Source organism: Xenopus laevis, chromosome 1L (assembly GCF_017654675.1).
Source record: "Xenopus laevis strain J_2021 chromosome 1L, Xenopus_laevis_v10.1, whole genome shotgun sequence".
NCBI classification, from domain to species: Eukaryota; Metazoa; Chordata; class Amphibia; order Anura; family Pipidae; genus Xenopus; species Xenopus laevis.
Window position 1 is genome coordinate 170996183 of NC_054371.1, and position 13023 is coordinate 171009205.

The following is a 13023-nucleotide window of genomic DNA, read 5'->3' on the forward strand; positions in this document are numbered from 1 at the left end:
TAATATGAATAAATATGCAGTCAGCACTCTTACCAGAGCTTAAGCAGTCATAATACAAAGGGATTATAATGGTTTATATTCCAAGGAACTGCCATTTAATATTTATAAAAATACATGGACTTTCCAAGCGAATTAAACACAGCTCATCTGATTATGGGTCGGGAATTTGTCTATGAAGCACTGCTCCAAAAATACTTTATGGAAGTGGGCAACCATGTTTGTTCTGGTATACTGGTTTAATACTTCTTGTCCTGTATTATATACTAAAGTTATATATAAGAGGATTACATTGTAAAATAATTGTAGAAAGGAACTGTAGGGTGGCTCCTCTTAAAGTAATAACAACAAATTTCTGCAAAAACAAGTCAGTATCAATATAAGGTATTGTAGAGCAGTTACATAATTGTAATGAGTTTGGCCTTTGGTCTTCAACCACAACTTCAGTTGCAAAAGGATTATTTTTTCCTGCTGCTTTCTTCAGCTATTGATACTTTTTTTTTAAAGTTTTATTTATTTCCAGAGCAAGTTTCAACATACAGTGTAATGCATTTGTACACACAAATAAAAGCAGTTTGTACCAAAACCCTTTGCACTGGTGTTTTTTCATTTCAACCCTGGGAAAACAATTAAAAACGGGAGAGGTAATGGAGAAACAGGAAAGAAAAAAAAGAAAGAAAGAAAGAAAGAAAGAGAAGAAAGGCCCTGTAAAGAGGAGTCAGACAAATAAAACAGGTAAGCTTAACATCGAAGTGTACACAGGTGCTTGATACACATACGCCCAAAATATTTACCATACATATGACATGTATCTCTTCAATTATACACCTAGGTAACCAAAGCATTTAGACATAGCATGCAATTCAAGTGCCCCATATTAAGGCGACCCTGTTAGCCAATCAAGCAAAGGTTGAGATACATCCTGTTGCCTATTTGAGTAGGATTCGTTTTGCAATATACAGAGCCTCCAGACAGCGGTAAATTTAGCAGGGCATCCCCTAGCGAATTAAACTTGTTCTAGAATCGGTAATGCTTGTTCCACCAGAGTTATCCAGAAGCCGAGGTAGGGTGGGGATTCCTCCTTCCATTTAATAGCAATGGCTTTCTTAGCATAGAAAAGCAAAAAAGTGAGCAGTATCTTTTCTGTAAAAGAGGTAGTTGTGTCCGATAGGAAATTCTACAACAGTACAGATGGGTGAATTTCTATTGAAAGAGCCATGAGATGGGAAATATAAGTAGCAATCTCCGACAAGAATCCTTGAATCAACTCTAGACCAGATGAAAAAAGTCAGCGTTGATTCCTTTGTACCGATTTCACTGGGGAATGTCTAGTTAATCCTATGAAGAACATGACGTAATAGGCCCGATGAAGATACTTAAATTGTATAAGCCTGTCCCTGGCTCGGATTAATGGTTGGAGAGTTTCAGATAGAATAACCTCCCATTGCTCCTGGGTCAAATAAGGCATATTTGTAATCCATTTTTAGTACAAATTCGGCCTAGGAAGTTTAGTTTGTTCATTAGGATCTCGGATGTACCTCGCTTCTGCCTCTTTCAACTCGCCCTCTGCTGCTGATAGACTTTGGTTTGCCATTTTATGGACATGGGCAATATTAGAAACATATTTGCCTCAAATGTATGCTTTCAAAGCATACCAAACTTGTGGTAGATCTGCTGTGTTAATATTAACCTGGAGGAATTGAGTTATAGACTGTTCTATGGTTGTCTTAATATCTGTATGGGAAATCCAGTATGGATTCAACCTCCAGGTTTTCCTAGTGAGAGTCAAATGTAGTTGCCAAGTAATTCGTAATGGGGCATGGTCTGAAATTCCTCTAGGGAGGAATTCTTTTTTAGAAATTTTTGTGGACATGTCGGGTAAGGCAAAATCGAGGTCAGTCCTCGACATGGCTCCCCTAGAGTAGCATGAAAACATTTGTTCCTCCGGGTGGCATACCCTCCATACATCCACCAACCCAAACATTTGAGCCCATGCCTTTAAACCCCCTGTGCCAGCTTTGGGAGTTGAACGGTCTTTGGTAGCATCCATTACTGCATTAAAATCCCCAACTATAAGCAACGGATCTGGAGGAAGGGAAGCTATAAACGGTAGCAGCTCATATAATAAAGAATTGTTAAATGGGGGAGGCAGATAGACACATACAATAATGTAAGGAAATCCTGCTAGTGAGGCATGCAAAAGCATAAATCTGCCTTCTGGGTCATTGCCGGTACTTAACAACTGATAAGGCAATGATCTATTTATTAACTCAGAAGTTCCCCTGGAGTAGTTGGAGTAGGCTGCATGGTAAGTATGGGCTAACCAATTTTTTTTGAAGGGATTTGGGTTAGCAGATTTACATATGTGCGTTTCCTTGTATTTTCTTAAAAAATTGAAAACTAAGGTTCTCTTCAGGGGGAATTCAACCCTACATTACAAGAATTAGCTGTAATTTCAGCCGTAATATTTGAGTCTACCTTTGGCATTTGGACTTCCCCCTAAAGGGCCAAGGAAGTGAGAAAAAGAAAGAAAAAGGAAAGTGAAAGAGAGGTAAGAGACATTCATCCCAACATATCCCACCCTACATCCCCTATTATTGGGGAAGTTTGGATCCCTCAACATTAATTCCAGTACTCTTTTGGCGTTATTGACAAAATCACAACAATAATCGTAAACTTATAACATAATCAGTTATACACTGACAAATACCAAAGTAATTGTAATAGGAGTGTCTCTCCATTGTGTGCTCCGTTAGCCCCAAACAGTGAGTTGTGATCCAATGTCAGATCCAGATTACCTGGCTCATGTACCTTATTTGTTGAATGTAGCAAATATCCAAGAGTTAGCAGTAGATTCGGTCTAGTGTGTTATGGGAGAATCCCTTGGAAGCTGACCATCGAGTGCTCTATTGCAAGTGGTGTACTCCGATGAAGGGTAGGCCTGCTTCCGAGAATTCAACCATTGAGTGGCCTCAGTTAGTGTCACAAAAAAGTGGGTCTTTCCATATACCGCCACCCCCAGTTTAGCGGGGTACATCATTGCATACTGGAGGCCTGCCTCACGGAGATGACGCTTGACTGAAGTAAATTGCTGCCGTTGCCTCCTAACCTCATTGGAAAAATCAGGATATAACGATATAATTGTATTTTCGAACTTTAGTTCCCCTTTGCGCCTAGCAGCGAGTAAGGCCGCATCTCTATCCCTGAAATTTAAGAACCGGGCTATCGGGGGCGCGGAGGAGCACCCGGCGGTGGCCTTGCAGGCAGGGCCGCCATCAGGGGGGGACAGGGGGGACAAGCGTACCGGGCCCGGGCATGAAGGGGGGCCCGGCAGCGCTGCATTTTTTTGAAGATCCGGGCCCCCCTTACGAGCGCCCGAGCCGTACGTCTTGCCTCTTCAGTGCCGAATGCGGAAGTGCCGAAAAGCCGAAGCCGATGCGACGAAAAGACCCGAAGTCACGGAAAAAGCCGAAGTCCCGAAGTCACGAAGCGCCGAAAAGACCCGAAGTCACGAAAACAGCCGAAGCCGAAGTCCTGAAGCAGCGCAAAGACCCGAAGTCACGAAAACAGCCGAAGCCGAAGTCCTGAAGCGGTGAAAAGACCCGAAGTCACGAAAGGAGGCGAAGTTGAAGTACTGAAGCCATGAGTTCAATTCTACTGAACACCAGTTTGTGTTTTTTTTTTTTTTAATCCCCTGGCCACCAATGTATTATTTTAATATTCTATAGGCCCCTGCCACCGATCTTTTTTTAAAACTTTTGTTTTTGGGGCCCCAATTTTTTTTTTAACTCGTAAGGGGCCCCTTGCCACCATTGTTTTTTTTTGGGTTTTTTTTTAAAAAAAAAATTAATTTTCTTTTTGGTGGCCCCAAATTTTTTTAACTTGTAAGGGGGCCCCTGCCACCAGTTTTTTTTTTTTTCAAAAAAAAATTTTTTTTTTTTTAAATTTTTTTTGGGGCCCCAATTTGTTTTTAACTTGTAAGGGGGCCCCTGCCACCATTTTTTTTTTTTTCAAAAAAATTTTTTTTTCTCCAAATTTTTTTTTTGGGGCCCCAATTTGTTTTTAACTTATAAGGGGGCCCCTGCCGCCAATGTTTTTTTTTTTTTTCAAAAAAAAATTAATTTTTTTTCAAATTTTTTTTTGGGGCCCCAATTTGTTTTTAACTTATAAGGGGGCCCCTGCCGCCAATGTTTTTTTTTTTTTTTTTCAAAAAAAAAATTAATTTTTTTTCAAATTTTTTTTTGGGGCCCCAATTTGTTTTTAACTTAGAAGGGGGCCCCTGCCACCAATGTTTGTTTATTTTTTAGTTTTTTTTACATTTTTTTTTGTTGGGGCCCCAAGTTTTTTTTAACAGGGGGCCCCTGCCACCAATGTTTTTAAAAAAAAAAAATTTTAATTTTTTTTTTTTTGGGGCCCCAATTTTTTTTATAAGGGGGCCCTGACCATCAATAGCTTTTTACAACTTGTGTGGGGGGGGGGTTACTTTTTTAGCGCTGATGTCTGTGTGGTCTTTTAACTGCGATGTGGGCGGGATATGGGGCGGAGCTTGGTCGTCAGTGTGGGCGGGGCCCAGGGGGCCCCAAAAATTTTGTTGTACGGGGCCCCGTGATTTCTAATGGCGGCCCTGCTTGCAGGGATCCGATGGGCCCTTTCAATTACATAGGCTAGTGAAAAGACATCAGGACCACATACCTCATCAACCAGTCCTCTAGGAATTTAGTGGCCTCAGGCCCTTCAGCTCTTTCGGGCATTCCTATTATACTGATATTGTTTCTCTGGAGGCGATTTTCTAAATCGTCGGATTTGGCCTCCGGCGCCTCAACCCTGCGCTGTAGTAGGCCCAGTTGTTTAGGTAGGGGATAGCAGGTATCCTCTAGGTCTCAGTAGTGCATTCCCTGACATTTTTTAAGTCTTGGCGCAGGATAGCGAAATCTACCGACAGCTCCTCAACTTTGGTCATGGTTGCTGCATGACAGGCATGGATATTATTTTGTAGTACATTTACTACCCCCCGCTAGTGTGAGATTTGCTGAATCAGTGGGTTCTTTTAGGCCTGGTAAGTGCACAGTTGAAGGGGAAGAGGTGGGTGTGGGATCTACAAAGTCGTGCTGGTTGTTTGCCCTACTCACTGTTGAAGTTGGCGGTTGACGGCAGTCTGGCGCGTTGAGCCTTGGGCAAAGTTGGCCTGGGCGGGTCCACCATTTTGGGAGTCCTTGCCGAGTTAAGTAAGTGTGCTTTGATGTCTGATGTAAGTGTGCAGCTGCCAACAGCTGCTTCTTTTTACCCATATATGCTATTCAAGGTCCGTTTGAGCTGAAATCGGTTTTCTTTCTATCGGGTTATATAGGATTATGACCGGATATAACAGGGGATCTAACGGAGCTAGCTCAGACACGTCTGCTCACATTGGCAGTTGGACACGCCCCATAGCTATTGATACTTGGGCACATTTACTAAGCTCGAGTGAAGGATTAGAATGAAAAAAACTTTGAATTTCAAAGGTTTTTTTTGGCTACTTCGACCATCGAATTGGCTACTTCGACCTTCGATATAATGATTCGAACTAAAAATCGTTCGACTATTCGTATTGGGTGTTGTTCTTAGATCTACCAGGGAGCTGTTATCTTGTGTTAGGGAGCTGTTTTCTGGTTACCTTCCCATTGTTCTGTTGTTAGGCTGCTGGGGGGGGGAGTGGTGATCTCACTCCAACTTGCAGTACAGCAGTAAAGAGTGACTGAAGTTTATCAGAGCACAAGTCACATGACAGGTGCAGCGTCGAGTCTGTACCCCTCCCCTCTGAGTGAAACCCCATACCTCCTGCCCAATGATACACACACACAACACTGGTTTGGAAAGAGATGGCCGCAGTTGTTTATTTAACAAAATAATACCATACTTAACATGTATAACATATTTAACTTAACAAGCAGTTTGTATAACAAACCATTTTACCCCACCTTTATATCATCCCCCCCCCCGGGACAAAAGGGGGGGGGTGTGGGTGCTGAGCCTCAACTGGTAAGCTTGGTTCCTCCTCCATTTTCCCGGGCCCTAAACCAGGCTACATCCCATGGGAACCCAGGCCTAGCAGGCTACATACCATTGCTGCAAAATACCCCATTTTAACTCCCCCTGGGGGTCCTTGTAAAGGTACCCTCCGCCACTGGCGTGGCCGCTTGACACCTTAAGCGCGGCACGACCCGCCACTCAATAACCCGAGGGCCCGTTCAATACCCTCCATGAGGGCCAAGGTGAAAAAGGAATTCCCCAACTCGGACAGGTGAACTCCGTCCTGACTGAAATAATCTGGCATTTTATCGTCCAGGTCGGAATGGCGTACAACAATTCCTCCAAACTTTCTCACAAACGAGGCCATTAACTTGTTCACCTTGACCCTGCTCTTATCCATTTTGTCTCCATTCCTGGCATATCTCCAAACTAAACGCGGTACCATCTCAGACCAAACCAGAATCAAATCCGGGAACAATCCCCGAATTCTATCTAAGTCCTGCTTCATAGTTAACACCAACTCACGCTGAGACCGAAGTCCCATATCATTACCGCCAGCGTGTATAAGTAACACATCTGGACGGCGACCAGACCTTACGTGCCGCAACAATGTAGGCCAGACTCCTGGCCACCGCAAACCTGGAACGCCAAACCAGTGGATATTCACCCGGCCTTCGGGAAAGCCCAGCTGCGGACCAGAGTTCTTAACTGCGGCTCGCCGTCTGGCCCAGGAGATGTAGGAATGGCCCAGTAACCACACAGAAATTGAACCACCTGTGAAAACAAAACACAATAAGTACACCCGCAAGTAACCAAATGAAACACTCGAAGCAGGAGCGTATCGCAATTAACATTTAATAACCTTGTCAGAACAAAACAGACATGTTTAAACCGGAATATAATCAGAAATGTTGAGAAGACTTTTTTTTTTTTTTTTTTAATATATACAGACCATGCTATCGGAATAGGAATAGAATAGGAAACCCATAATGGCAGTTAAACTAGCAGGCTTGGCCGGATATAACCCTGAAACCGTTTGGATTCCCATCTGCCGATCCGTTTTACTATGGCATCACCTAAAACCTAACCGCGCCGCCTCGGTCGCTGCTCCTATACGAAAGGAATGCGTACCAAAGTCGGTCGGCTGCACTCCAATGTCAAGTAAACCTTTCCGTAAGACACTCAAGAATTGAAATCTTGTGAGTGGGGATCCATCCTCATGAATCAGCAAAGATACGCCAACGCTGGGCCTCACCTAGAGGTACCTTGCCATGCACCCCACTGGACAGGTTAAACCACCATCCAGTCTATACAGGATCACGTCCACACCTTTCCCCCACACATCCGTTTTGGATTTGCGAAGCCGAACCTGGACCGAAGAGTCAGTGACGTTCAGATCTGTTATCCCTAGTCCTCCCGGTACTTTTTTGCTGCTGCTTACTAATTCACCTACTCGAAATGCCCCAAAAAAGGCAAGCACAAATGCCGCTTGAAAGAGCAATGTTTCAAAAGCTGAAGTGCAGCAACAGGATAGCACCTCCTGAAGTTTGACTAGCAAGGCAAAGGAAAGTGGTCGTCTAGTGTCCCTGGAGGCCTGCCTCTTTTAAGGCCTCGAATAGCCTGCCGAATCAGAAAGTCTTTCGTGGGATCCCCTTGTCCAGCCAATTTGAAAAGGAATGCCAAAGCCGCCATGCGTTTTTCAATTACTGACACTGATTTGCCCGTCTCGGCCAACCAAGTCACGTACCAAATTAAAGCAGCCTTCCTATCATCAGCATCTTTGAAACCACCTGACCATTCCTCCAACTGATGCCATTCAGCCCACACTTTACTATATGCCGCCCATGTCGATGCGGCCACCGACTTCTCAACCAGCTCCATCAATTTATGTTTCCGAGATTCCACAGATGATCCGGGAAATGAGACCCCTCCCGTTCCGCCTCTGGCGCCACCTGCCAAAATCGTTCCCACTGAAAGCGAGAAAGTGCGTCAGCAATGACGTTCTTTTCCCCTGCTACATGACGCGCTCTGCAACGAATATTCAAGCTCAGACAACGCAAAACCAGAACCCGAAGCAGCTTAAGGACTGGTGGTGATGAAGCCGACCAACTGTTGATCCCGTGAACTACACTCATGTTGTCGGAAAAGAAAACAATACTGCGATCCCGCAACTCGGCTTCCCAGATAAACAAAGCTACCACTATCGGGAATAACTCGAGGAACGCTAAGTTCCGTATCAACTCGGAATCGCACCAAGCACTGGGCCATTTTTTGGCGCACCATTGGCCGGCTAGATAAGCCCCAAAACCCACACTGCCGGCCGCGTCGGTAAAAAGCTGCATTTCCTGCGCCGTGATTTCAGGCGCCTGGAACAAAACCGTACCATTGAAATCCTGCAAAAATGTGTCCCAAACCTCCAAATCCGCACGTATGTCTTTGTTTAACCGCACGTGATGGTGAGGTGCCGTAGTGCCCGACGTCGCTTGCGCCAACCGCCGACTAAAAACCCGGCCCACCGGTATAACTCGACAGGCAAAGTTTAATTTCCCTAACACCGACTGTATTTGACGCAAAGTGGGTTTAGCAATCAGTCTGATTCTACCGACTGCAACTCGGAGGTCCTGAACCTTACTGAAAGGGAGGCGGCATACGCCAGCCACTGAATCCACCTCCAGGCCCAGGAACTGCATAGTGGTTGCAGGGCCTTCAGTTTTTTCAGGGGCCAAAGGAACTCCGAAATGTTCCGCCACCTCCTGCAACGTTTGGAGGATGTGGAAGCAGTTATCGGACTTGGCTGGGCCCACGCATAGGAAATCGTCTAAGTAGTGGACGACCGAATTGAGACCCGCTTGCTTACGAACAACCCATTCCAAAAACGTGCTGAATGCTTCAAAATAGGCGCAAGAAATAGAGCACCCCATCGGCAAACACAAATCCACAAAAAACGCCCCCTCGAACCAGCAACCCAGTAAATGGTGGCAATCCGGGTGTATGGGTAATAGGCGGAAGGCGGCTTCAATGTCAGCCCTGGCCATAAGTGCTCCACGTCCTGCCCCCCGAACTAACGCAATGGCGTGGTCGAAGGAAGTATAAGAAACTGAACACAAGTCCCGATCTATATCATCATTCACGGAGCCTCCTTTGGGGTATGACAAATGGTGGATCAACCTGTATTTCCCTGGATCTTTTTTGGGGACGACGCCAAGCGGAGAAACTCTCAAATTAACAAACGGTGGGGAGGTAAACGGACCCGCCACACGACCCAAATGAACCTCCTTATACAACTTATTCCGGACAACCGCCGGGAATTCCTGGGCCGACTTCAAATTTCGTAAATTATGCACACCACTATTTTCCCGGAATGGGATCCGAAACCCGTCCTTAAACCCCTGTTCTAACAAAATGGCCTCCTTGCGTTTACCGTAGCGGGCGAGCCACGGCCGCATCGCGTCTAGCCTCACCGGTGTTCTCCCCTTTGGAAGCATCACTTGGCTTGGGGTTACCCTTTCCCTTCTTGAAACAGCGGACATAAGAGTGTGCTCCCCCACAACCTGAACATTCGTGCTTGTACTTGCAGGAGTTGCCGAACTTACAGTGGCTGTCATTAAACAGCCAGCAGTAGCCGGGCTTAATAGGGGCAGAGGAGGCGGAATGTTGTGCCCCCCCGGCCCCCCGCTGAAAGGGGGATGCTTTCTGAGCCATCATGAGTTTGAGCCAGAGGGTAATGTCCATCTGGTCCCACCTCATAGAAGGGTTAGCTGCCAGCCGCTGCCGGAACTGTTCGTCATACCGCCACCATGCGAGCCCACCATACACCTTAAAAGCTTCCCAAATGCCGTCAACATAACAAAAAAGGGAGGAGCATCTTTCGGGGTGTTTTTCCCCTATAATACTAGCCAAAATGCAAAACGCCCTTAACCAGTTGCCAAAGGTTTTTGGCAATTTTGAGTACTTTTTCTTTTTCTCCTCCTCCTCTTTTTTGCTATCTTTTTTGTCATCCTCCTTCAAATCAATTGTCTCATCCAAGGGGAGGAGGGAAAACAATTCCACAAACTCGCCCTTCCAAATCCGTTCCTTCACTTCCTGCTTGACATGAACTCCCAAAGGGCCAGCGAATGACACATAGGCATTCTGTCTGGCCGTCTCTGTAATGCCGCTTAAAGCTGCCCTCTCAGATTCCCTTTTATCATGTTCACTGTTTGCTCCCGGGACCTGATCCTTACCTGCACTCACCACTGCCGTGTCACTTACCACTGCCGCCACCTTTGGTGCTTCGGTAATTGCTGATGTGGGTGCTGACCCCCCGACCCAAACCTGGGATGGCCCCCCCACTGTGCTGGACCTTTTACCCTCCCAGCCCTCTAGAAATTGCTTAAGCCCATGAAGAAGTGTAGTATAGTCCTCCCCTTGCCCCACCCCTTGTGCCATACCCTGGACCTCACCTCCTGGTCCCGGGGCAGTAGAAACCTCTGGGACCGTAACCAGGCTTGCTAGTTGTGGTGAAACTTCTTGTGCTGCTCCTGGCCCCTCCTGAGCCGTCTGACGAGCCATGGAACGTGGATGGCTGGTTGAATTGTGGGCGTTGACTTGGCCGGTGTGAGCTGATGGGCGACTCCTGACGTGCCGTCCGGCCCTGCTTGCGGAACGGCTCCTTGACACCCTTGCTCTCCTGGAGGACGACCGGCTCCTGCTGACCCCTCCGTGGCTGATGGACGAATGGCACCTGTGATACCGTCTCCCCCTGTCGGTGGAATTGCTTCTATTGTTCCGTCTGCTCCTTGTCCTGCCAGTCCTGTCCCGGTCCCCATCGGATTCACTGGAACCATTCCTGAAAGACAAGCAAGAGCGAGAGTGTTCCGTCCTCCACCCCCCATCCCTCTCCCTGTGGGGGGTTCTGTCTACGGAAGCCCTTCCGCTATGTGACCTGGCCCCGTGGTGAGCCGTGCGATGGCCCCGTGATATGTTGTGGGTGTGGGACCTGCTCCTAGACCTGGATGACTGGTACCTGCTTCTCCGAGACCTAATGCTACTGGATCTACTCCGCCGACGGGGTGTTACGTGGTCCCCACTCATCTCCCGAGCGGAGGTGGCCACCCTTTGTACTGGAAGAGCAGTATGGGTGTTAAAGGAGGCTGAAGTACCTGGCCCCGCCTCTGAGGCCGTAACATCTCTGCGAGGTGCCTGGCCGGACACCTGCGCCGTGGCCGTTCCAATTTTGTCACCCTTACGGGTAACACGTGCTGCAGGTTGTTTTCCCTTGCCGGTAGCAAGGGGAACTTGTATAATATTTTGGCTGGGGGGAGGGGTGGGACCAGCAGTAGTGGGTGCCCTTTTTTGGGACCTGGTGTTGGTGGATTGTGGGCCAGGGGGCGATGAGGGTTCTGCACTACCCCCCCGTGGACTGCTAATCCTGGGCCCATGTGGTCTGGTGGCTGTTGGAGAATGGGGCCCGCGTGTATTGCCCCTAGCCCCAGTGGCACTGGGCCTGGGGGGAGGGGCGGGACTCCTATTTTCCTCCTCCCCCCGTGGACTGTGGGTTCCTGCCTGGCCCTGCGACCCGCCGGACGCAGGTGTGGTAGGGCCGTGCGTGCGGGGCCTTAAGGCATGTGACCGTGCCGTAGAAATGGCCGTTGGGGGAGGGGAGGTGCTGGTAAGCCTCCTGCCTCCCCTTATAGTAGTGGCCCGTTTGCCCCCCAAGGAACGAGAGGCCCCAGGTGATCCGGGCCCTCCATGGCTGTGCCCCCCTGTGATGCCGTGGCCCCTGGGGGAGGGGGCGGGTTCCGTTTGGCCCCCCTCCGCCCGTGGACTGGTAATGAGGCCGTCTGTTGTGGGTGCGTTGCTGGTGGGGCCTGCACTTACCGGACATACTTGCCTGGCCTGGTCTGACTGCTCCTCTTCTTCCCGTGTGACCGACAGCCGTCTGCGTCCTCTTCCGACTCGAACCGACGTGGCGCTCCTCTCCTGCGACTGGTCCCCACAATGTCCTGCTCCCGATGAAGAGTCGCGCTGGATTCCCGGACTGAGCCTCTGCGGTGGACGAATCCTCCTCGCTGGACGTCTTCTCACCGTCGGATCCTCGACGCCACGAAGAAGATCCTGGAGCTGGTCCTGGAGTCACGAAGATCCGTGCTGTTTCGCCGCCTCCCGGAACTCTCTCACCACGCGGTCGACGTCCGTCTCCATGCTGCGATGCTGCGTCCTGCTGCTTCCACGTCCCGGCGCCGACTGGTGAGTATCCTGTAACTCTGCCTCCTCTGCCGAACCCGGGAACAAATTGGCCAATCCTAGCGCACCACAGCAAAAGGGGGCGGGGAGTGGCCCTCTCCTTAACCCTGTCAGGCCCTGCTTCCCTAACCGGCTCATTGGGTTCCATGACTGGGGGCAGCTGGGAAACTGACAATATATCTAGTCCCATGTCAGATTTCAAAATTGAATATAAAAAAATCTGTTTGCTCTTTTGAAAAATGGATTTCAGTTCAGAATTCTGCTGAGGCAGCACTATTAACTGATGCCTGCTGAAAAACATGTTTTCCCATAACAGTATCCCTTTAAATATTTTGATATTAACATGTTTGTTTTTAATTGTGATTTCATCGACTCCATCTCTTCAGAACTATCTGACTGATTGCTTGTGCTGAGCATGTTTGGATAGGCCGCACTCACTAGCAAAGCACCTAAAACTTGGAAAGTAAAATAATAACTTAAAAAATAATATTAACCCATGTAACAATGCCCATTCATATAGTCCCTTCTGATGCAGAACCCCAAAAAAATGGGAGAGTGGAAGTATTAATCATGAATATATCCCATTAAATACGTATTTGCAAATGTTTTGCAGTAAAACCTCAATATTCAGTCTACATCTTATTTCAGGCTTGTGTAATGATACATGAGCTGCTATATTCAAGCAATACATTTAAGCCAACATAAAGTAATGTAAGCATAAGAACATATGAAATAATTCAGCATTACAGTTGAAAAAGTCATTTACTCAAGGCATATAAAAGGAAAATATTT

At 47.5% G+C, this 13023-nt stretch overlaps 1 protein-coding gene across 1 annotated transcript; it reads right to left on the reverse strand.

Moving 5' to 3' along the window:
- Positions 1-5964: 5964 nt before the first annotated feature.
- On the reverse strand, positions 5965-11079 carry LOC121400934. Its single transcript, XM_041585009.1, has 2 exons — positions 10449-11079; positions 5965-6780 (listed from the first exon to the last, which is right to left on the reverse strand). Exons 1-2 carry the CDS (start codon positions 11077-11079, stop codon positions 6182-6184), a joined length of 1230 nt encoding a protein of 409 aa, XP_041440943.1. The 3' UTR covers positions 5965-6181.
- Positions 11080-13023: the final 1944 nt, after the last annotated feature.